Source organism: Saccoglossus kowalevskii, chromosome 3, assembly GCF_978046115.1.
Source record: "Saccoglossus kowalevskii chromosome 3, keSacKowa6.1, whole genome shotgun sequence".
Lineage (NCBI taxonomy): Eukaryota > Metazoa > Hemichordata > Enteropneusta > Harrimaniidae > Saccoglossus > Saccoglossus kowalevskii.
This window is the reverse complement of record NC_140643.1, coordinates 3,953,228-3,977,151: the sequence shown is the minus strand read 5'-3', so window position 1 is coordinate 3,977,151 and position 23,924 is coordinate 3,953,228. Positions and strand designations below refer to the sequence as shown.

General features: G+C 34.3%; 1 protein-coding gene across 1 annotated transcript in view; it reads left to right on the top strand.

The window, feature by feature from the left end:
* The window catches only part of LOC102803972 (uncharacterized), a 48,281-nt gene extending 24,783 nt beyond the window's left edge, over positions 1-23,498 (top strand). Inside the window, exons 5-14 of the mRNA XM_085497541.1 lie at positions 1,161-1,252; positions 2,146-2,305; positions 15,682-15,814; positions 16,284-16,547; positions 19,985-20,118; positions 20,433-20,543; positions 20,804-21,342; positions 21,501-21,549; positions 21,799-21,907; positions 22,794-23,498. Of these exons, the coding sequence (XP_085353667.1) occupies positions 1,161-1,252; positions 2,146-2,305; positions 15,682-15,814; positions 16,284-16,547; positions 19,985-20,118; positions 20,433-20,543; positions 20,804-21,342; positions 21,501-21,549; positions 21,799-21,907; positions 22,794-22,927 (1,725 nt within the window). The 3' untranslated portion in view covers positions 22,928-23,498. The remainder of the gene's footprint in view (positions 1-1,160; positions 1,253-2,145; positions 2,306-15,681; positions 15,815-16,283; positions 16,548-19,984; positions 20,119-20,432; positions 20,544-20,803; positions 21,343-21,500; positions 21,550-21,798; positions 21,908-22,793) is intronic.
* Positions 23,499-23,924: the final 426 nt, after the last annotated feature.

Here is a 23,924-nt window from a genome sequence, read left to right as displayed (position 1 = left end):
AAACTGTTCACAAAAGGAGAATGAGCGGAAATGACAGACTATCCTGAAGTATGAATGTATCTTAAATAGCTATCAGAAGACCATCGGTCTAGTGCCTTCAACTTACAGTTTACCTTATATGTTGAGTTTCAACTTATTGGCTTTGCCAGGTGGAATCTGACAGGTATCTTTTCTCCCCCCCCCCCCCTGTTGATGTTCACATTTAAGTTTTGTATTTGTGTTTATCAGATTAATGTATTTTTAATTTATTACCATATATTTCTGCTGTCAAGCTGATATTGTGATTTAGGTTTGCTAGAGATAACCACTGTACATGTATTGTTTTAGTACATGTATCATGCTTTTCTGTAAGATGAGTCATTATTCTCCCCATACTTGGCAAGATATGCAAGTTTTTCAGGTTTAATTAGAACCTTTATTTTATTAAATCTTATAAGACTAACACTTGTTACATTGTCTCATGTGATGGGTTATGGTCAAAAAACTGCCTGCAAGCTTAGCTTATTGGCTGGAACTCAATTCATTATTGGATTATATTAACCAATAAATTAATTACTAACATAGTGGTAGTGGCTGGCAAGTGATTACATAAGAAAACTAATTTGGTGTTTCTAGTAAGAGTTTAAAAATACAAGGTAGGTAGGCAGGGATTTTCATTACCGGTAGTCTTAATTCTACACATGTGAAAAAAACAAACTCACATTGAGTTGACTGATAGCAATCAAACTTTACTACTAAATTATACATTTTATCATTTGTTTCATTTATGAATCAAAATGGCTGACTCATTTCAGTTTTGTTGAATATTTAATCCATTATTTAATTATCCATCAATAACTTAATTGCTAACAAATATCGATTTTTTTGAGCCAAAGTTCTGTAATAAATTGCAAACTTAATAATTAATTTAACACATTGCCTGGTGAGAGCCTGCAATCAATAGCCAAAATTTAAAGGAAAGGATTACATAAAAAAAACCTTTAGAAAATTACGTAGCACAATACTAAGACAAAATTTTGCCTTAAATTTGAATTTTTATATAGACAAGGAATAAACTTGTCAATACCTGTACCTGTATGTCACACCACTATATCTAGGTATTCTACCTGCTGAAGCCTGTGAAGTGACAATAAGAATGGTCTCTATTGTTTTGTTTTTAGTGGGGACGTTTTGCTGATATATATGGACGTAGACCAGCTTTGCTACTTGGTATACTTGGAACAATGGTAACTATTGTATTCTTTGGATTTAGGTATGTATAGTTTTTACACATATCTACTTCTCCATAATGTGACTGACATTCTTACTTCTGATTTGTTTTTGACTTGTGTGTTTTTTCCAGCAATATCTCAGGAACAACTCGCATAAAAAATACATATTTGTAGCCCTCGTCAGAAGTGGATATGCTAGAACATAGACTTAAAACTTCTGTGCATGTGTGGTGCGTTCTCAGCCATATCTCAGATATTCATGAACCAATTTTATTCAAACTTGTTACAGATATTTGTAGTATTAAGTATTAAGCTTATTCTAGCCATTTTGGGCTTAAATTGTATATTAAATTAAACGCTTGACCAATTTTCATAAAATTCACTGCAAAACTGTATCATTATCACTATAGTATAAGTGTTTATTTTATTTTGGGTTTTGTGCATGTTAAGTATGATATTGGAGTCATGGTATTTTTGTAAGTTTTTCCCAAAGAAAAATATTGTTTCATTCATTTAATTCTTGAAAGTTTATGCAAAAGATTGTCATTGACTTGATCTGGAATAAACCATAGGTCTCATTAGTGTTTGGTGGAATTTGGAACATACTAATTACCTATTTTGCATATTAATTAACTTTGATTAGGCACCTTTATGTTTTGTAAAAATACATGCAAATATTGTTTAATTGTTAATTCTTGACCAAGTTTTCCCAATGTCAGTAAATAACTACGACCTGCTGATTGCCATTTGCAGTTAAGATTACTGTTTCCTAATATATGTGTAAGTTGATACGTACACAGTTACCAGAAGTAACCATGGTATGAACACAAGTATTTTTGCTCACAGTACATTTTGTATTCCAGTTTTTTTCTTATTCATAATAATCTTTTAACAAAGTAATTCACATAATCATCATTTGTTTATTATTTTCAAGCATTTCATTCATCTGGGCAGTTTGTTTTCGTTTGTTATGGGGTGCTCTAAATGGTAACATAGCTGTGGCCAAAACCTATTTAAGTGAGGTGTGTGATGACAGTAATTTGGCAAAGGGATTTTCCGTACTTGGCTCTGCTGCAGCAATTGGTAGACTAACTGTGAGTTCATTCAATATTACCTTACATATTTATTTTACTTAATATGCTATATATTTTTTGTGGACATTCAATCATTTAGTTCATTTATAAAATGTTAGAAAAAAATATTTCTAGTTATTTTTTCTTAATTCCGTCTTAGGAGAGTGAATCAAAGAGTGTTGTGAGTTGAGTTACTTCATTTGATATAAATTGTAAACCTATAAATAATTGTCTGTTTATCCAAAGAGCATTCTTCAGCACATCTTCATAGAATATACCAGTTACAGGCTTTATAGTTTTGATTAAAACTCACTTTTTTAACTTGCTATACTGAAATTCTAATCAAAACAAAATAATAAGATTGGCTGGGCTATACATTTAAATCTATCAGTGGTTGTTAATGTTTTAAAATTTGCATATACTGTGCAATGTCAGCCTGCAACTTTGTATGCCCCATTAATTGTAACATCTATGATTACATTTGTCTGCTTCTGTAATGACTATTATAAGGAGCATATAATAAAGGCTACAATTTATTTAATTCTTAAATCTATGATATCATCTCATTTGAATTTATAAATATTTATGTTTAGAAATAATTTGAAACAAACATGATTCTATTCTAATGAGCAATTAAAAACAATAGTAACTCACGAAAAAACAATATGTACAAAGACTTGAACCATAATTATTAGGGTTACACAGATGCATATAGATTTTAGCCATTGAGATGATGCCCTCAGTCGATTCTGGAAATAATACTCTGTATACTATGTGCTACATATTGAAACATGAGATTAATGACAGCTAAGTATAAAAGGAGTAGTGAAAGGTGTCTTATTTTTATTCTTTCATGATAGTCTAATAAATTTGGGAATTCGGTTTTAATCATTTTTTATGGAACCAATTTTGCAATTGCATTTTATTGGTCTTCTTAATCATGAAGGTACCTGCTGAAGCACTAAGAATGAGAACATAATCATTTTATCAACTTTGTTTTCCACTCTTACCTTTTGATTAGAATAATCTATGTGAACCACTTGTAAATCATTTTCATTTTGTGGAAGAAAATGTTCAAGGAATTTCAGGTCAAAATTTTATTTTTATATGAATCATGATAATTAAACAGTTCATTGTGTACTTGATATTTTTCTTCTTTCCTATAATTAAATGATAATTGATACAAATTATATTGCTTGTAATTATATTCAGAAATACAACGTCATGGAAGCAATGGTATTGGTACATACATATTGTGAAACATTAAACATGTCAAACATTTTAATAAATATGATGCATTTCTTGAAGTGAATCTTGATATATTATAAGGTTATCACCTGCTATCACTTCATACAGCTGGTTGATTTGTATTACGTAATAGGATAGTATTGATAGTACAGCCCTGTCACACGCAATGTATATGTAATATTACCGTAATTGGTATAGTACAGGTGTGATGGTTCAAATACCAAAATGGCAACAGTAACAGTAAGACTTCCCTGGCGGCGATGATAAAATACGAACACGGAGCCAACAGATGAGGTTTCAACTGGTACTGGTATTATTATACTCTGCAAACATCAAGTACAATAACGCAGTAAAACTCCAAACCTCCAATAACTAGATACTTAAACTCCAATACAATTCAACGAGATCTCCGATCTGAACTCAGTGCTGAACAACTCTCCTATATATACCTCCACTGTCTATAAATAGACCATTACATCAGCATACATAATGAGTCTGGAACTTACTACCAATTTCTAGAATGTTCCATTACCTTCTATTGCCTCCTACAGTGTTCTATTACCTATTCAACCATTTTCTAAAAAAAATCTAGAATATTCCACCCAGACACAGTACGGTTCTAGAACATTCTCAGTGACACGGAAGTGGTAAATAAGTCGTATGCGACATGCCTCCCCTCTCAAGAATATTATAACATATAATATTACATGACTAGCAACGACGTCAATAATACGAATATGATAACAATTTCAAATAAAACAACAATACAATATATCAAATCGAACTGAATAAAGCTCTGAGTACATAAATTCGAAAATCACATACAGTAGAATATAATAAAATTTGAAATATAATCATAAACAAATAACATTCTACTATACTGTTCAAAAGTTCCTCAGTCCATCAATCTACTCAGGTAGTCCGCTACCGGCTTTATCCAGGTAAGACAATGGTTTATGATCCGTCTGCAAAATGGACTCCACATCGGCTAAATATAGGCGAAATTTATTCACGCCCCATACAATGGCTAAACATTCCCTTTCTACAGTTGAATATTTCTTTTCTGCATCGGATAACTTCTTACTTGCATACGCAACTGGATGAAGCTTCTCACCATGATTCTGCATAAGTACTGCTTCAATTCCTACCTGAGACGCGTCCGTCAGCAACACAAATGTTTTCTGTGGGTCTGGCAACTTCAAAATTGGTTTGCCCAATAAGTATTCCCGCAAAGTGTTATATGCTTTCTCCTGGGCCTCTCCCCATACAACTTTGTTGGGTTGTCCTTTCCTTAGTAGATCACTCAGGGGTGCTGCAATAGTTGCGAATAAGGGGATGTGGTCTCTGTAGTAATTGACCAGCCCAAAGAATGATCGGACACTTTCTTGGTCGCTGGTCTTTGCGCTTCTCGAATTTTTTCTATGTTGTCGTGACTCGGACTCACCCAATTGTGTCCAATTTCATGACCCAGGAATTCTACTGATATTGCACCCAGAACACACTTGGATGGTCTGCCCTTAGTCTTCGTAAGAACTCAGATAATACTTGAACATGCTCATCCCAGCAGCTTGAATAAACTATCAGGTCATCTATATAGCTTCCAACCCCCTCCATACCTGACAATAATTTCCTGATTCCCCGCACCAGAGTAGCTCCCGAATTCTTCATTCCAAATGGCATCCTTAAAAATTCATAAGTTCCATTGGGAGTAACAAATGCTGTCTTTGGTATATCTTCTTCAGCTACTGGTATCTGCCAATAACCCTTACTTAAATCAATTTTTGACTGGAACTTACTATTATGTAGCCTCTGAAATATGTCCCCTGTTGTTACCATTGGCTCAGGGTCGGTTACAGTGACCTTATTTAATTTCCTATAGTCTACACATATGCGATTCCATCCATCCTTCTTCTTTACAATCACCACCGGTGATGCATAGGGTGATGTAGACTTCCTGATTACTCCCATTTTTAACATATCTTCAATATCTTGCTTAAGGTTCTCCCTTATTGCATATGGTAGTGAGTATGGCTTAGATCGTATTGGTGTATCATTTGTCAGGTAAATCTTATGACTGATTATCTTGGTCTTTCCTGGCAAGTCAGTAAACACCTTATCATAAGTATTGACTAAACCCACCAGTTCTTTTCTCTGGTGTTCTGTCAGGTCTGTACCAATTTGAACATCTTTACCTGACTCCTTTGGTTTACAAGTTCCTAACTCTAGAAGATCATCTTCGTCTACAGCATTCTCTTCATCTGATTCGTTGCACCCTGCTGTAGCTGCGCGCACAGCATTCATCAAGTCTATGGCTGTATTTGGTGAGTAACTTGTCTCACTTCCATCTGGTTGAGGTGACGTCTCCCGCTCAACATACAACTTTAACATATTTACATGATACGTCTTCACTTTGTCACCTACCCTCACTTGATAATCGTTTTCGCCTATTACCTGCTCCACCACATAAGGACCCTTCCACTGCATCAATAGCTTGTTGTTGTCAGTTGGCAGCAAAATTAACACCTTATCTCCTTCCTTAAGCACTTGCTTCTTCGTTTTACGATCATAGTAACACTTGTATCGGTTCTGTGCCTTTTGTAATTCCTCTCGAGCAATCTCTAAAGTCTGTTCTAACCGATCTCTCAACTCAAACACATACTGGTAACTATTAACTATCTCAGGAGTATCGCTTTCTTTGGTCCATAACTCTTTAAGGATCTTCATTGGGCCTCTAACCGTTCGACCATATAACAGCTAAAATGGGGAAAAACCAGTTGACTCCTGTGATACCTCTCTATATGCAAAGAGTAAAGCGCTAATATATCGATGCCATTGCCTTGGTTGTTCATGGCACAACCGCTTTAACATCTTCTTCAAAGTACCATTAAACTTTTCCACCGGTCCATTACAAATGGGGTGATAGGGCGTAGACGTCAGTCTTTTAATGCTGAGCAATCTTGATACTTTTTGCATGCATTCTGACACAAACTGAGTCCCCATGTCACTTAGTACTTCTTCTGGAACCCCCAATCGGCTATAAAAGTAATCAACGCCTCGGCTACAGTCTCTGTATCTATATGTTTAAGTGGAACCGCCTCTGGATACCGTGTAGCATAGTCCACCATAGTTAAGATGTATTGATGACCCCCGTCACTGGCTGGCGTAATTGGTCCAACCAAATCTATAGCCACACGCTTGAATGGCATATCAATTAAAGGCATCTTACCTAATGGGGCCTTCACAACTGATCCCTTTGAAACAGTCTTCTGGCACACATCACACGACCTACAAAAACTGGTAACATCTTGATGTAACCCAGGCCAATAAAAGCTAGTCACAATCCGGTCTTCTGTCTTCTTTATCCCCATGTGTCCACCAAATATTGAATCATGGGCAATCTCCATAACACGAGTCCTCAACAGTTTCGGCACAACCACTTGACGTTCCGTCTTGCCTCCTGGAACTGAACGATCCTGATACACACGATATAGCAAGCCTCCATATACCTGGAACTCGGTTGTATGGTGCCCTCTCACTTCTGGTTCTCTTTTATTATAATACTTCTTCAACGATGTGTCTGCTTGCTGCATCTCGATTAATTTGTCTTTTGTTACATGTGCTCTAGTCTTTACATCACACACTTTGAGCAGCTTCACCTTACCAGATTTCTTCGCTTGCGCTCTGGTTGTTACTGCTCCACTCACTTTCCACACTGGATGTGGGTCATCTGGTGGTCTTGCTCCGGGCACATTCCCAACAATTAACTCATAGATTGGGTCCTGCACACATAATGTTTCAACCGTGCCTCTCAAATATGGCGTATCAATTTCCACCATGGCGACTGGAACCCTTCTTACAGTACGATCAACCATCAATATATGACCCATCTTTTTTGTATACTGGTTATCTGGTACCAAGCTCTTCTTGACTATAATGCCATTACACCCAGTGTCTCTCAACATGGTCACAACTGTGTCACCAACCTTCCCTTGACCCACAGGCAAAGTCCTGTCCTCCACAACGCCACTCCGTTCCACACATGCACCATTCACAACCTTTAACTGCTCCCCCGATGCTAACAACAAATGGTCCTTCTCAATCCTTTTAGGCACATCACTGTTAATTTGAACAGCACAGCTAGCACTGATATTAGACTCCTCTTTAACCACTGCAGCTGTACCAGTAGTAGTGCTGGGTTTGACACTCTTTCTTTCTTGACCCTTGTGTTGTCCACTATGGCAGAACTTAGCCACATGTCCTATGTCACCACACTGAGGGCACTGTTTACCTTTGTCATGGTTGACATCAGTAACGCGGGATGGACATTGTGCTGCTCGATGACCAACACCCTGACATACAAAACACCGGATACTACTACCCTGTCCCACATCAGTATTTCTAATGGCAGTCTTATCATTACGCCTCACCTGGTCTTTCGTGGATAACTGTTGATCATGTGCCACTAGGTACTGCTTTGCTATTACTGCCAACTCATCTCAATCTTTGGGTGCTCTTTCTTTAAGATAAACTGCAAGATCTCTTGTACAGGCACCAATAAACTGCTCCTTCACCATCAAGTCGGTAACACCATCATATGTTGCTGCAGTGCCTGACAACTCAACCCATTTAGCAAAATAATTCCTAAGCCACACAATTAACTGGTCAGGTTTAATTTCACGGAATCGCTTCCTGTACCCATCCTCTGTGAAATCGTATCTTGTCAACAGCGCCACCTTCACCCGATCATAGTCAACTGCATCAGTGTCGGACATCCTAGAATATACTTCCAGTGCTCTACCAGTCAACAGCGCACTCAATTTTGTGGCCCATCCATTTCTATGCCAACTCGCATTCGTTGCAAACCTCTCAAACCGCAATAAATAACTATCAAGTTCGTCCTTACCATCAACAAATGCAGGCAACTTTGGTGACTGTGCATCACTGACCACATTTCATTGACCACCAAAATCAGCCTGTTGAAACCCCGGCATTGCTGCTTGCAGCTCTAATTTCCTCAACTCAAATTCTCTTTTCTTTTCTTCCGCTTCCAATCATAACTTTTCCCTTCTTTCCTCAATCTCCCTTTCCTTTTCTCACTGTTCTGCTTCCGCTTCCAGCCGTAACTTTTCCTTTCTTTCCTCAATCTTCATTTTCTTCACCTCTGCTTCCCTTTCCTTTTCTCGCTGTTCTGCTTCGATTTCTGCCTTTCTCTCTTCCCTCGCCGCTTGTCTGTCAGCTTGCTGAGAACTCAGTTGCTCCAAAATAGATTTCCTTTTGTCTTCTCCAGTCATTCCCAGTTCATCCGCCCATTCCATCAACTCTTGTTTTGACATATCTTTTATCTCGCTGGCCATGTTGTCTTCTATATGTTTTCACTGTTCCCGGACGAGCCCCCAGATGTCACACGCAACGTAATATTACCGTAATTGGTATAGTACAGGTGTGATGGTTCAAATACCAAAATAGCAACAGTAACAGTAAGACTTCCCTGACGGCGATGATAAAATACGAACACGGAGCCAACAGATAAGGTTTCAACTGGTACTGGTATTATTATACTCTGCAAACATCAATTACAATAAAGCGGTAAAACTCCAAACCTCCAATAACTAGATACTTAAACTCCAACACAATTCAACGAGATCTCCGATCTGAACTCAGTGCTGAACAACTCCCCTATATATACCTCCACTGTCTATAAATAGACCATTATATCAGCATACGTATACATAATGAGTCTGGAACTTACTACCAATTTCTAGAATGTTCCATTACCTTCTATTGCCTCCTACAGTGTTCTATTACCTATTCAACCATTTTCTAAAAAAAATCTAGAATATTCCACCCAGACACAGTACGGTTTTAGAACATTCTCAGTGACACTGAAGTGGTAAATAAGTCGTATGCGACAAGCCCATGAATCTTGATATATTATAAGGTTATCACCTGCTATTCATATAGCTGGTTGATTTGTATTACGTAATAGGATAGTATTGATAGTACAGCCCATGAATCTTGATATATTATAAGGTCATCACATGCTATCACTTGTTCATACAGCTGGTTGATTTGTATTACGTAATAGGATAGTATTGATAGTACAGCCCATGAATCTTGATATATTATAAGGTCATCACCTGCTATCACTTGTTCATACAGCTGGTTGATTTGTATTACGTAATAGGATAGTATTGATAGTACAGCCCATGAATCTTGATATATTATAAGGTTATCACCTGCTATCACTTGTTCATATAGCTGATTGATTTGTATTACATAATAGGATAGTATTGATAGTACAGCCCATGAATCTTGATATATTATAAGGTGATCACCTGCTATCACTTGTTCATACAGCTGGTTGATTTGTATTACATAATAGGATAGTATTGATAGTACAGCCCATGAATCTTGATATATTATAAGGTCATCACCTGCTGTCACTTGTTCATATAGCTGATTGATTTGTATTACATAATAGGATAGTATTGATAGTACTATCACTATCACTTGTTCATACAGCTGGTTGATTTGTATTACACAATAGGATAGTATTGATAGTACAGCCCATGAATCTTGATATATTATAAGGTCATCACATGCTATCACTTGTTCATACAGCTGGTTGATTTGTATTACACAATATGATAGTATTGATACTAATAAATAATAATAAAGATAATTTATTGCATCCTTAGAAATACAGTGTTTCCATCAGTTTATAGCAACAAAAGTAAGATATTAAAAAACAAAATAACTATAGCAAATAATAAATGATAGATTTTAGTGTTTTTGTTAAGTATCTTTCTCGTTTCTCATTAAGAACGAGCTGTGTATAAATTCTTCAACAAGTTTGATTACATTTGTGTTAGAATTTTTCATTAAGTATGTAAATTTCTGTTGGTCAGTTTTTGTTTCATCAGGAAACTGTATATTTGAGAATATATCCATTCGCAGTGTGTGATATTTTGGGCATTTGATGAGGAGATGCATTTCATCTTCTATGTCTGCTAAAGTACATTGTTTACAAATCCTGTTTTCCAAAGAAATTTTAGGTTGGGTATGTCTACCCTTTTCTATTGCTAGGCTGTGATTACTTGTTCGGAATCTAGAGACAGAAATTCTATGTTTTAGATTCAGTATAATTAAGTAACTTTCAAAGTTGTAGTTTGTTTTGAATTGAGTATATGTTCTCAACTTAGGTTTGTCCATAATTGTCTCTTTCCAGAATTCAATATATTTTTGTTAATATTGTTTAATATTGATAGTACAGCCCATGAATCTTGATATATTATAAGGTCATCACCTGCTATCACTTGTTCATACAGCTGGTTGATTTGTATCACGTAATAGGATAGTATTGATAGTACAGCCCATGAATCTTGATATATTATAAGGTCATCACCTGCTATCACTTGTTCATACAGCTGGTTGATTTGTATTACATAATAGGATAGTATTGATAGTACAGCCCATGAATCTTGATATATTATAAGGTTATCACCTGCTATCACTTGTTCATACAGCTGGTTGATTTGTATTACACAATAGGATAGTATTGATAGTACAGCCCATGAATCTTGATATATTATAAGGTCATCACATGCTATCACTTGTTCATACAGCTGGTTGATTTGTATTACACAATATGATAGTATTGATACTAATAAATAATAATAAAGATAATTTATTGCATCCTTAGAAATACAGTGTTTCCATCAGTTTATAGCAACAAAAGTAAGATATTAAAAAACAAAATAACTATAGCAAATAATAAATGATAGATTTTAGTGTTTTTGTTAAGTATCTTTCTCGTTTCTCATTAAGAACGAGCTGTGTATAAATTCTTCAACAAGTTTGATTACATTTGTGTTAGAATTTTTCATTAAGTATGTAAATTTCTGTTGGTCAGTTTTTGTTTCATCAGGAAACTGTATATTTGAGAATATATCCATTCGCAGTGTGTGATATTTTGGGCATTTGATGAGGAGATGCATTTCATCTTCTATGTCTGCTAAAGTACATTGTTTACAAATCCTGTTTTCCAAAGAAATTTTAGGTTGGGTATGTCTACCCTTTTCTATTGCTAGGCTGTGATTACTTGTTCGGAATCTAGAGACAGAAATTCTATGTTTTAGATTCAGTATAATTAAGTAACTTTCAAAGTTGTAGTTTGTTTTGAATTGAGTATATGTTCTCAACTTAGGTTTGTCCATAATTGTCTCTTTCCAGAATTCAATATATTTTTGTTAATATTGTTTAATATTGATAGTACAGCCCATGAATCTTGATATATTATAAGGTCATCACCTGCTATCACTTGTTCATACAGCTGGTTGATTTGTATCACGTAATAGGATAGTATTGATAGTACAGCCCATGAATCTTGATATATTATAAGGTCATCACCTGCTATCACTTGTTCATACAGCTGGTTGATTTGTATTACATAATAGGATAGTATTGATAGTACAGCCCATGAATCTTGATATATTATAAGGTTATCACCTGCTATCACTTGTTCATACAGCTGGTTGATTTGTATTACGTAATAGGATAGTATTGATAGTACAGCCCATGAATCTTGATATATTATAAGGTTATCACCTGCTATCACTTGTTCATACAGCTGGTTGATTTGTGTTACACAATAGGATAGTAATGATAGTACAGCCCATGAATCTTGATATATTATAAGGTGATCACCTGCTATCACTTGTTCATACAGCTGGTTGATTTGTATTACATAATAGGATAGTATTGATAGTACAGCCCATGAATCTTGATATATTATAAGGTTATCACCTGCTATCACTTGTTCATACAGCTGGTTGATTTGTATTACACAATAGGATAGTATTGATAGTACAGCCCATGAATCTTGATATATTATAAGGTTATCACCTGCTATCACTTGTTCATACAGCTGGTTGATTTGTATTACACAATAGGATAGTATTGATAGTACAGCCCATGAATCTTGATATATTATAAGGTTATCACCTGCTATCACTTGTTCATACAGCTGGTTGATTTGTATTACGTAATAGGATAGTATTGATAGTACAGCCCATGAATCTTGATATATTATAAGGTCATCACCTGCTATCACTTGTTCATACAGCTGGTTGATTTGTATTACACAATAGGATAGCATTGATAGTACAGCCCATGAATCTTGATATATTATAAGGTGATCACCTGCTGTCACTTGTTCATACAGCTGGTTGATTTGTATTACATAATAGGATAGTATTGATAGTACAGCCCAGGAAGCCATACTATTTGCACAAATCATATGTTCATTTTTAGTGAACACATTTGCAGTTACTGTCCTCAATAGTTTTCAAAATCAGTGAAAATATTACCCTACTTGGCAAAATTGTTTCAAAATAAATTTCAGTCATCATTATTTATGAATTATTTCTCTCTCCAAGTAATTGTTTTTATTAGTCCCCGTTCCGACGCAGTCCGAAAACGGGGACTTATGTTTTGACCTCTGTGCGTGTGTGCGTGTGTGCGTGCGTCTGTGCGTCCGGACCTGTATCTTAGAAATGCCTGGACCAATCACAATCAAACTTCACACATACATCATACATGATATTATACATATGCACGTCAATTTGTTTCATGATCTGATTCAAGATGGCCGAATGGCAGCCATTTTTGTGCTAAAAATCATCAAAATCAAGCATTTTTCGGCTGTTTACAGATGGATTTTGTTCAAAATTGATATATACGTTACACATTATAGGACCTTGATGCACATCATTTTGTTTTTCAGATAAGATTAAAAATGGCCAACTGGTGGCCATTTTGTTTTAATGAATGTGGTTCTAGTGCCATATCTCTGACTTGCTTTGACTGATTATGTTCAAATTTTAAATATTCATTATAGATCATGTCATAGATATACAGCTATATTGGTTTGACGAACCTATTAAAAATGGCCGAATGGTGGCCATTTTTGTGCTATAAAATCATAAAAATCAAGCATTTCTCAGCTGTTTACAGATGGATTTTGTTCAAACTTGATATATACATTAGACATTGTGGGACCTTGATGCAAATAATTTTGTATTTCAGATAACATTCAAAATGGCCGACTGGCAGCCATTTTGTTTTAATGAATGGGCTGCTAGACCCATATCTTTGACTTGTTTTGAATGATTATATTCAAATTTTAAATATTCATTATACATCATGTCATAGATACATGTATATTGGTTTGATGATCCTATTCAAAATTGCCGAATGGTTGTCATTTTTGTGCTAAAAAATCATCAAATATCAAGCATTTCTGACATTTATGGATGGATTTCGTTCAAACTTGGTACATACATTAGAAATTACGGGTTCCTGATTTTTCAGATCAGATTTTATGAATGGGTTTCCAGACCCATATGTCTGACTTGTTTTGACTGATTATGTTCAAATTTTTAATATTCGTTATACATCATGTCATAGATATACGGATATATTGGTCTGACGATCCTTTTCTAAGTGGCCAAATGGTGGCTATTTTTGTGCTAAAAAATCTTTAAATATCAAGCATTTCTTGCATTTATGGATGGATTTTGTTCAAACTTATAACATACATTAGACATTACAGGTTCCTGATGCACATCATTTTATTTTTCAGATTGGATTCAAAATGGCTGACTGGCGGCCATTTTGTTTCAATGATTGGGTTTCTAGAGCCATATTTCTTAAATGTTTTGACTGATTTTATTTAAATTTTATATATTCGTTATACATCATGTTATATATATATATATATATATATATATATACATGCATTCAAAATGGCTGATTTTGAATGCTGTTCCAGAGCAATATCTCTCAATATGGACAAGTACTCGTTTGACGATCAGATACAAATGTCAATCATATTAATGTTAAAAAAAATCATATTCCTGACATGGTTATATTCCAGCTATATTACTATAAACAAGACTATAAATCTGAAATTTGATAACTATTGGGGACTGTGCCATGCATGGCTTGTCTGAAACTCAATTTATTCAAATTCTAATATTTAAATGAAAACAAAATGGTACTGTCATATAATTTAGTTTACCAGTAATTCTGTATGAGCTCTAACAAACCAGTTAGAATGCTATTCGAAGAAGAAAAAAATGTTGTTTACATATCTAATATTTCATGTAACAAGGATGAGGGGGTGAAATCAGTGCCAAAATTATTTTTATCTGCTTTATTTGAGTGTTTTCACCCTATACTATACTCAGTTCAGAGAAAGTCGATGTACAAAATGGAGTGAAAATATTATGTTGTGTCTTTTTTAGGGCATTTTACCATAATGATCGTTTCCCAGGGAACAAATATATTTCAAAATTTAACACAGTGATAAATGGTGTAAACAGATATATAGTGTCTTACATGGTATTTTTTGATGTCGAGGAGAATCAAAATATTGACAAAATTTTTAGAGGGTTTTAACAAGGAAATGTATTTTTATTGTGGTTCATGCTAAAATTATTATTCTCAAAAAAACAGATTGAAAGTAAACCAAAAAGTTCACTAATACTAATATGAATAATTGTAGACAGATTTTGACACAAAATATTGCCATATGTTCTAAAATATGCACACGTGTATTTAACTTGCATGTAGCATTCAACCTTGACATGCATGTCAACATGTTCAATGTGAGATATGGAGTTATTGATATTTCACCACTAATGCACTATGGTCATGTGATAAAATATACCATTCTTTTAAACTTGTATAGCATTTTGGAACAACAATTGTATAGAACCATTAAATTTTGTAAGTTCTTCATTTAGTGATATGGCATCAATTCATGCTGCTGTCTAGGTTTGGGTAATTGTTGTCAACAACGATAGTGAACAAGGACCCAAACTATGCAAAATTCAAAAGACACAAATGTTTAATGGTTGTACAATGATATCTTGTAATTGATCTGACAATAGATTATATTCTGACTTGTGACCTACGTTTTATACAGTTTTCTGTTTTACTCAAGTAATAATTGTAACTGTGGAATCCTTAGATATTGCTAGATTGGGCAACTGCATCACTTGTTATAGGTTTTTAACAACACATATATGTCCTTGAAATATGGTGGTAATTGTCGTATTCACATGGATTCTCTTCATATCTTGTAGGGTCCAATAGCTGCTGGCTTTTTTAGCTGTCCTGCTTTGAAGTTTGATGCACTAAACATAGCAATTCTTAGGAATTTTCCTTACCTTCTGCCATGTTTAATATGTATAATATTGTGTATTTTTGCATTAATCGGTAAGTGTATTAGGTCAATTTATCTTGCCACACCTCACTTGTTTGTTTTGTCTATTTTTTCGTATCAGTGAATTTCACCACATATGGTAGAATGGAGAAATGTTTTTTGTTTTGTTTCAGGGGATGCTTTTGTGGATCTATTCAAAAACATTATATTTTATATATTGTTTAAGATGCATTGTTCCTGGTCCCTGAGATGAAAAGCACAACCATTTGTTTGTATGGCCTTAGTGAATGCAGTACCATGATTGATTTCCCATATCGATGACATATCGATTATGTTTTTGTCGCCTTGGTCAAAGTAAAAAGTTGCCATATGTTTCTAATGATTAAAAATTAAAACACCTTTGACCAGTTTATCTGGGCTGGCTGTGTTTAAGGATAATAATCATTTATGACATCATAGCTATCAATAGACTGTATATTTTATACTTATGTATATATTCTCATTTACTAATTTTAACATTAGGTTCGTTTGTTTATCTGGAGGAAACAATGGCAGATATGACTGAAGTATATGCTGACATACCTGCTAGTCACAGTGACTTGAGGTCACCAGTTGAAGAACCAGCAAATGAAAATTTGATAAATCATAATCAGGATACGCAAGATATAACTAAGTACAGTATTAATACTCCTGATGATGAAGTGAATGTATCTAAGCGTAGAGCATGGTTTTGTTGTGGTTGCTGTCCTTGTGCAAAGAAAAGATACCATAGATTTGGGGAAAAAGGTATGGCCTTTAAAATCATCACTCATTAGTTTATAACATTCAACAGCTACTATCATATATTTGTGTAACAGTTTTAATTAGTATAAATTCTTATTTCCGGTTTCCTTCACATCTCCAACATTTTCTCAGAAACTCTGCAGCAGATATCGATGAAACTTGGCAGGTTGATTAACAAGTCTCTGTTGAATATGCACATAATCTTTTTCACGATTTTCATCCAAAATCACCTCTCCCAACAACACTAAGAAAACAACCTAGTATGCTTAGAATAAATAATTAGGTTAGATGGTAATACTAGGGTTTTCAGTGACATCATGACCTTGATCTGAATCAGTGACAGAAATGGACCACAGTCTGGTTTCTGTTTGGTTTTATGAAAAATTAATACTTAAATCTTTAAAAAAGTGGTCAGAAATGTTGTATAATATATCATAAAACTGTAAAAATTGCATTCCATTATAAAGAGCCATCACTGAAATATTGTACTCTAGCAACAGAAGCACTAGGACTAGTTGTTTGTAAAACATCATAATCTTTTTCCTGATGTCAAAAAAGACTCAATGGACATGTACATGTATACGCAGACATTTATGCAATTTGTTGCACAGTTTGTGGTGTTGATGGTCGATTTATATACAAGTTATTTTAACTAATTCATTTTAGGTGAATCTAATTTGTATGTCATCAATTTCAAGATGGCTGACACATAGTTGTGGGATCATTTTCAAAAGCATCATCACCTAACACACTGAGTGATTTGATCTACCAAGAGTTGAGTCAGATCTAATTTCAGGACTGTTTCAATGGACCAATAGTTCGTATTGTCTTCTGCTTCCTGTTAAAATGTCCATTGGCAAGGATATCAGCTTACTCATGTTTCAACGTCTGAGTGCATGATTTATTTGAAACCAAAGTTCTACACTCATCTGTTTCCTGGTGTTTACCAATCTTTTTTTGCTCAAATCGATGATTGTCTGTCTGTCTACATCTGTCTTGCATCTTTTATTTGTCAACTTTTCATATAAACGACAACAGCACCAGCTCTATTGCATTAATACTTGACACATGTATGTTGGGTGGCCTTTTGTCAGAATTATTCATTTTGTGACAATATTTTCAACTATGAATTTTTTTTTTGTTTTTTGAAAACTACCTGCTCGATTGCTTTGCCTCTGTAACCAAATAATAACATTTGCCATTGCAACAACTGTTATTTAATCTACTATGGCAAGAACCAGAAAGCCTTGTATTAAGACCATTCTGTGGGTTAGCTTAGATAGCAAAAGTTCCAGAATCTGGGGTAGATGTAGTGAAGTTTTTATAAAGTGTTTGACACAGGCCATTGCATGCATGAGGCTGTAGTCGCTTATGTCTGCACCTTACAAACCACAACAAGCAATGCCTTGTGCTGAATGGTCAAGAAAGATGATATTTTCATTCAAACTGGCTTCATGTAGGAGATGCAGTGAATTTCAAATAAACTTAAGACTTATGCTGTCACCTTTTTGGCTAACTATGTGTCTTGAGAGCTAACAATTATAGTTGAAACAAATAAATCTCTGATAGGAACTCACAATAAATGGGGTCTTAGCTTTGTGTCAAGTCATGAACAAATACAAAACCCAAGAAGCATACAACCTTGAATCATATATAGTTGGTCACTCATAAACTGGTCACTAATCTATGGTTGGTCACTCATATACTGGTCACTAATCTATGGTTGGTCACTCATAAACTGGTCACTAATCTATAGTTGGTCACTCATAAACTGGTCACTAATCTATGGTTGGTCACTCATATACTGGTCACTAATCTATGGTTGGTCAATCATAAACTGGTCACTAATCTATGGTTGGTCACTCATAAACTGGTCACTAATCTATGGTTGGTCACTCATAAACTGGTCGCTAATCTATGGTTGGTAACTCATCAACTGGTCACTAATCATATATGGTTGGTCACTCATAAACTGGTCACTAATCATATATGGTTGGTCACTCAAACTGGTCACTAATCTATGGTCGGTAACTCATAAACTGGTCACTAATCTATGGTTGGTAACTCATCAACTGGTCACTAATCATCTATGGTTGGTCACTCATAAACTGGTCACTAATCATATATGGTTGGTCACTCAAACTGGTCACTAATCTATGGTTGGTCACTCATAAACTGGTCACTAATCTATGGTTTTGTAACTCATAAACTGGTCACTAATCTATAATTGGTCACACATCAACTGGTCACTAATCATATATGGTTGGTCACTCATAAACTGGTCACTAATCATATATGGTTGGTCACTCATAAACTGGTCACTAAGCATCTATGGTTGGTCACTCATCAACTGGTCACTAATCATATATGGTTGGTCACTCATAAACTGGTCACTAATCATATATGGTTGGTCACTCAAACTGGTCACTAATCTATGGTTGGTCACTCATAAACTGGTCACTAATCTATGGTTGGTAACTCATCAACTGGTCACTAAGCATTTTATGGTTGGTCACTCATAAACTGGCCTCTAATTATCTATGGTTGGTCACTCATAAACTGGCCACTAATTATCTATGGTTGGTCACTCATAAACTGGTCACTTATTATATATGGTTGGTCACTCATAAACTGGCCACTTATTATCTATGATTGGTCACTCATAAACTGGTCACTAATTGTCTATGGTTGGTCACTCATAAGCATCTATGATTGGTCACTCATAACCTGGCCACTAATTATCTATGGATGGTCACTTATAAACTGATGGTCACTTATTATCTATGGTTGGTCATTGATAAACTGGCCACTAAGGCCAGGCTTTTTTTATTCCTTGTTTCTTGAGTTTTTATAAGGCAATTTTTTTGAGGAGGGCGGGAAAAAAAATAAAATTAATTCCTTTTCTTTCATTAGATTTATGTGATTCTCAAAGAATTGTAAGTGAGATCATTGATCGGAGCGAAGAAATGAAATAAAATTTTATTCCATGTACAACCTTGTTTCTCATCTGCGCAAGACTTCGGTACTTTGATCATGATAGTCCCACAAAAATGCAACTTTGGTTGTTATGCGGCGGGCGGAAAAAAAAAATGAAGTTTACAATAAGTTTTTTTAGCAATTTTTTGCACTTACAAGTCGGCGGACACGAGAAAAATTTACGCTAACATAAAATTTTATTTTTATTTCATTTTCGGCTCCTGCTCATTCGGCGGGTTCGCGAAACAAGGGATAATAAAAGTCTGGTCTAATCATCTATGGTTGGTCACTCATAAACTGGTCACTAATCATCTATGGTTGGTCACTGATAAAGTGGCCACTAATTATCTATAGTTGGTCACTCGTGAACTGGTCGTTGTAGTCATGTATGGTTGCTCACCCAAACTAATCTGTTGATGATAAATATTATTAGAATTTCAGAACTATTATGTTTTGTTTCATAGAAAATTCTTTAACATGTTTTGGAAGATGCAAGATTGGAGTTCATAAAATTGTACAACCGATGAAAGATAGACGCGTTTATCTCCTTACCATTATTCAGTGTCTATTAGCGTTTGTTGCTGGGGTTCATGCTGAGGTAATCAGTTCTGACACATACTACCAGTATAATAAAATAATTATATATTTATTTCTAAATTTATAGCAATTCGTATATTCATGAATAGAAAAGCTAAAAAATAAAAGTTAGTTATTATTACAAATCAAGAGAATGTTCATTTCTTCAAATGAAAGCTAATAATTGGAAAACATGACAATCATAATAGTAAAAAACATATGTATGTATAATTTATATTACCTGATCAACTTATCAAAGGATGGTATAGTTGCTCTACAGCTGTACTAAGTCATAGTTTTAGACTGTAAGATGCTCTCCTCCTGAATTTTTTATAGTTGATACCTTTGTTATTGGTTACTGATTATAAACATGGCGGTTATGACTTAGATACAAGTGAAATTTCCTTTATGTACAGTCTGATGTCTGTAATTGAAGTAATATATCAGGTAATGTAACACCATTGAATATTCACATGTTTTTCAGCAAAAGCAAAAATCACATAATTTAAAGCACCCAAAACTTTTATCAACATATTCTCACATTATGCTTTCAATTGGATGGTCTACATAATGATGCTGGAATTCATTTTTTTATAATATTAATTTTTCTTTGATTGTTATGAAGATCATATTTATTCGTTTGTTAAAACAACCTGATTTTTATAGTATTTTTAAAGAGGAATGATTTATTTTTGTTTGTATGTTAGCTTGCTGTCTACCCATCCATTGTAAAGAATATTGGCTTTAAACATACGCTGAAGGTTGGACTTGTTATGTTTGGAGTGACTGCATCATTAATACCAACATTGAATAGAATTGCTGGACCAATTTCACGACCAAGTACGCACAACATCACCATTTTGTTGCCATTGAATACTGCATCAGCAGAAGAGATTACGTCTTTAGAAGACAATGTACAGAAGAGAGTAGAAGATTTAACACTGTCTTCTGAGACTGAAACTGATTTGCTTCACCACTCTAACACATTACATTTTATGTCAACTGATAATGAACAAATTGTGAACTCAAAGATCACATATGGTAACTCACTAATGAACAACACTAAGCCTAAATACAGTGATTTGCAACTTTCTGCAGTGCCTTGGACAAATGTTACAGATAATTTAATTAAACAATGCAAGTTATTGTCAGAAAGTCGAAAAGATGAGCATGTGTCTTTATGGAGGATTCCAGTCAAAGTATGGGCAGTATTGGTTGTATTTATTACTGCAAGTACTATATCAAGGTATACTATTTTGATAAAGTATGGTTGAATTTTATAGTTTATTAGATAATAATTTGTAATTCCAGTTGAAAATTGCTTCGCCAAATAAAATGATGTAGCAGATTAATTTCAATATTATAGATTTTCACTATATTCAATTCATTACATTTTTTTACTAGGATGACAGCCTTTGTATCCATGAATGTACTGGTTGGAAATGCTTGTCTAGTAAGTTATGTTTGTAACACTTTCCAATAACAATCACTTTGTTACAGTCGTATTAGCTAATGATCGGTTCAAAACAGAGCTGAAAACTCACACTTGGACCTTTTCAGTCATAAATACTTGAATTTATGTAGTGCTATAGAATTTATGTAGTGCTATAGAATTTATGTAGTGCTATAGAATTTATGTAGTGCTATAGAATTTATGTAGTGCTATAGAATTTATGTAGTGCTATATGATTATTAATTCCAGGCAAAGGATAAAGGAACAGTATATGGAGTTGCCCAGTCTCTGACTGCACTTGTTAGATCAACTGCACCAGCTGTGGGAGGAAACATTTTTGCTTGGAGTGAACATAACGGTATTTAACTTAAAATTCATTTTTGTAAGGTAATCAACAAACATGCTCAATTAAAATTTTGCACTACTGAGCATGTTATTGCACATATATGCAATGCCATATGGGAGATAACTTCCCATTGTTTATAACTTTGAAAATTGCTAAATTGTATGTTAATTTTATATACCGGTATATGTATGTATGTATGTTAAGGATTCTGATGCAAACCATTTTGTTTTTCAAATCAAATCAAAATGGCTGACAGACAGCCATTTTGTTTTAATAAATGTGGTTCAGGTTCAGCTGTATCTCTAATATGCCTTGACCAACCATGTTCAAACTTCATATGTATGTCATACATCTTGGCGCAAATATACACATCTATTTGTTTGACCATCAGTTTCAACATGGCTTGAATGACAGTCATTTTGATGTTAATGGGGCATAAAAATCAAACATTTATGCCATTCTGGACCAAGATTTTGGTTATACAGCTTTTGTCGATCTTTTTACATACATTGAACAATTGTATATAACAGAATCATAATGCTGTTCTAGAGATATGTCTATGACATAAATTTAATAACTGATAGCAATCAAACTTTACAACTACATTATACATCATGTAATTAGTTTCATGTTCTGATTTCAGCTCTATATACTGTTAAACTAAAGGTTTAAAATAGTTAAACCTTAGTACATGAGCATGTCTTAAACTTAGAAGGATGATGACAGTGCTACAGATATGCCTTTTTCTGTTATTTATGTATGTGACACATATTTGTACACCTTAAAGGATGTAACTTATAAAATGCTAATTGTTGGCTTTTTGCTAATATTTCTACAGTAAATTTTACAAAAAAATATGATATTATCTAAGTTGTGTGTATTTGATTGTTTTTTCCAGACTTACCTTGGCCATTCGACTATCATTTGACATTTTATTTGCTGTCTGTCATCTTGATCTTCACTTGCTTTGTAAGCTGTCTGTTACCAACATCAGTCAACAAGAAGCGAACAGAAGAAGATACAATTGCATAAATCAAGCAATCATTCCAGCAAGACATTTCATTTTTTGTTGTTTTTTGTTGATGATTGCTTTTAGTGTCCTACGCAGTATTTAAGTTATCAACACGGTTAATACTTCAGTTGAAGTAGAAGTAGAAAAATATTTTTATTGCTATAATAATCTGCAGCTGACAGAAAGAATGGTACTGTGTTATAGGCTAATATAACTGATATTTATTCAGTCCATCCAACTAGAATTCATAAACTGATATTGATATACATGTATGTCAATACTTGTCACTAAGTTTGACAGGAATATCGCCAAAATATAGGGAAATGCACTGATTTGAGAATTATTGTATCGTGTATATATATCAATGGGAAGGTGGAGTGCTTCTAAACAATGCAATATCAAAAAGCTCAACATGCACATCATATTACACGTTATGAGTGATTCTACACAAAAAGTAATATAATATTAGACTTCAACCAAAAGTAGAACAAAGACAAGTAATAATGAGTTAGAGAGAAATATTATTTTTTGTAATGATCAGTGCATCTTCATTAGCAATTTTCTGTTCATTTTATCTACATTATTGGATTCCTTCACCATAAAAACATACACTTCAATTGGTGTGGTAACATACACTTCAATTGGTGTGGTAACATATACTTCAATTGGTGTGGTAACATATACTTCAATTGGTGTGGTAACATATACTTCAATTGGTGTGGTAACATACACTTCAATTGGTGTGGTAACATACACTTCAATTGGTGTGGTAACATACACTTCAATTGGTGTGGTAACATACACTTCAATTGGTGTGGTAACATACACTTCAATTGGTGTGGTAACATATACTTCAATTGGTGTGGTAACATATACTTCAATTGGTGTGGTAACATATACTTCAATTGGTGTGGTAACATACACTTCAATTGGTGTGGTAACATACACTTCAATTGGTGTGGTAACATACACTTCAATTGGTGTGGTAACATACACTTCAATTGGTGTGGTAACATA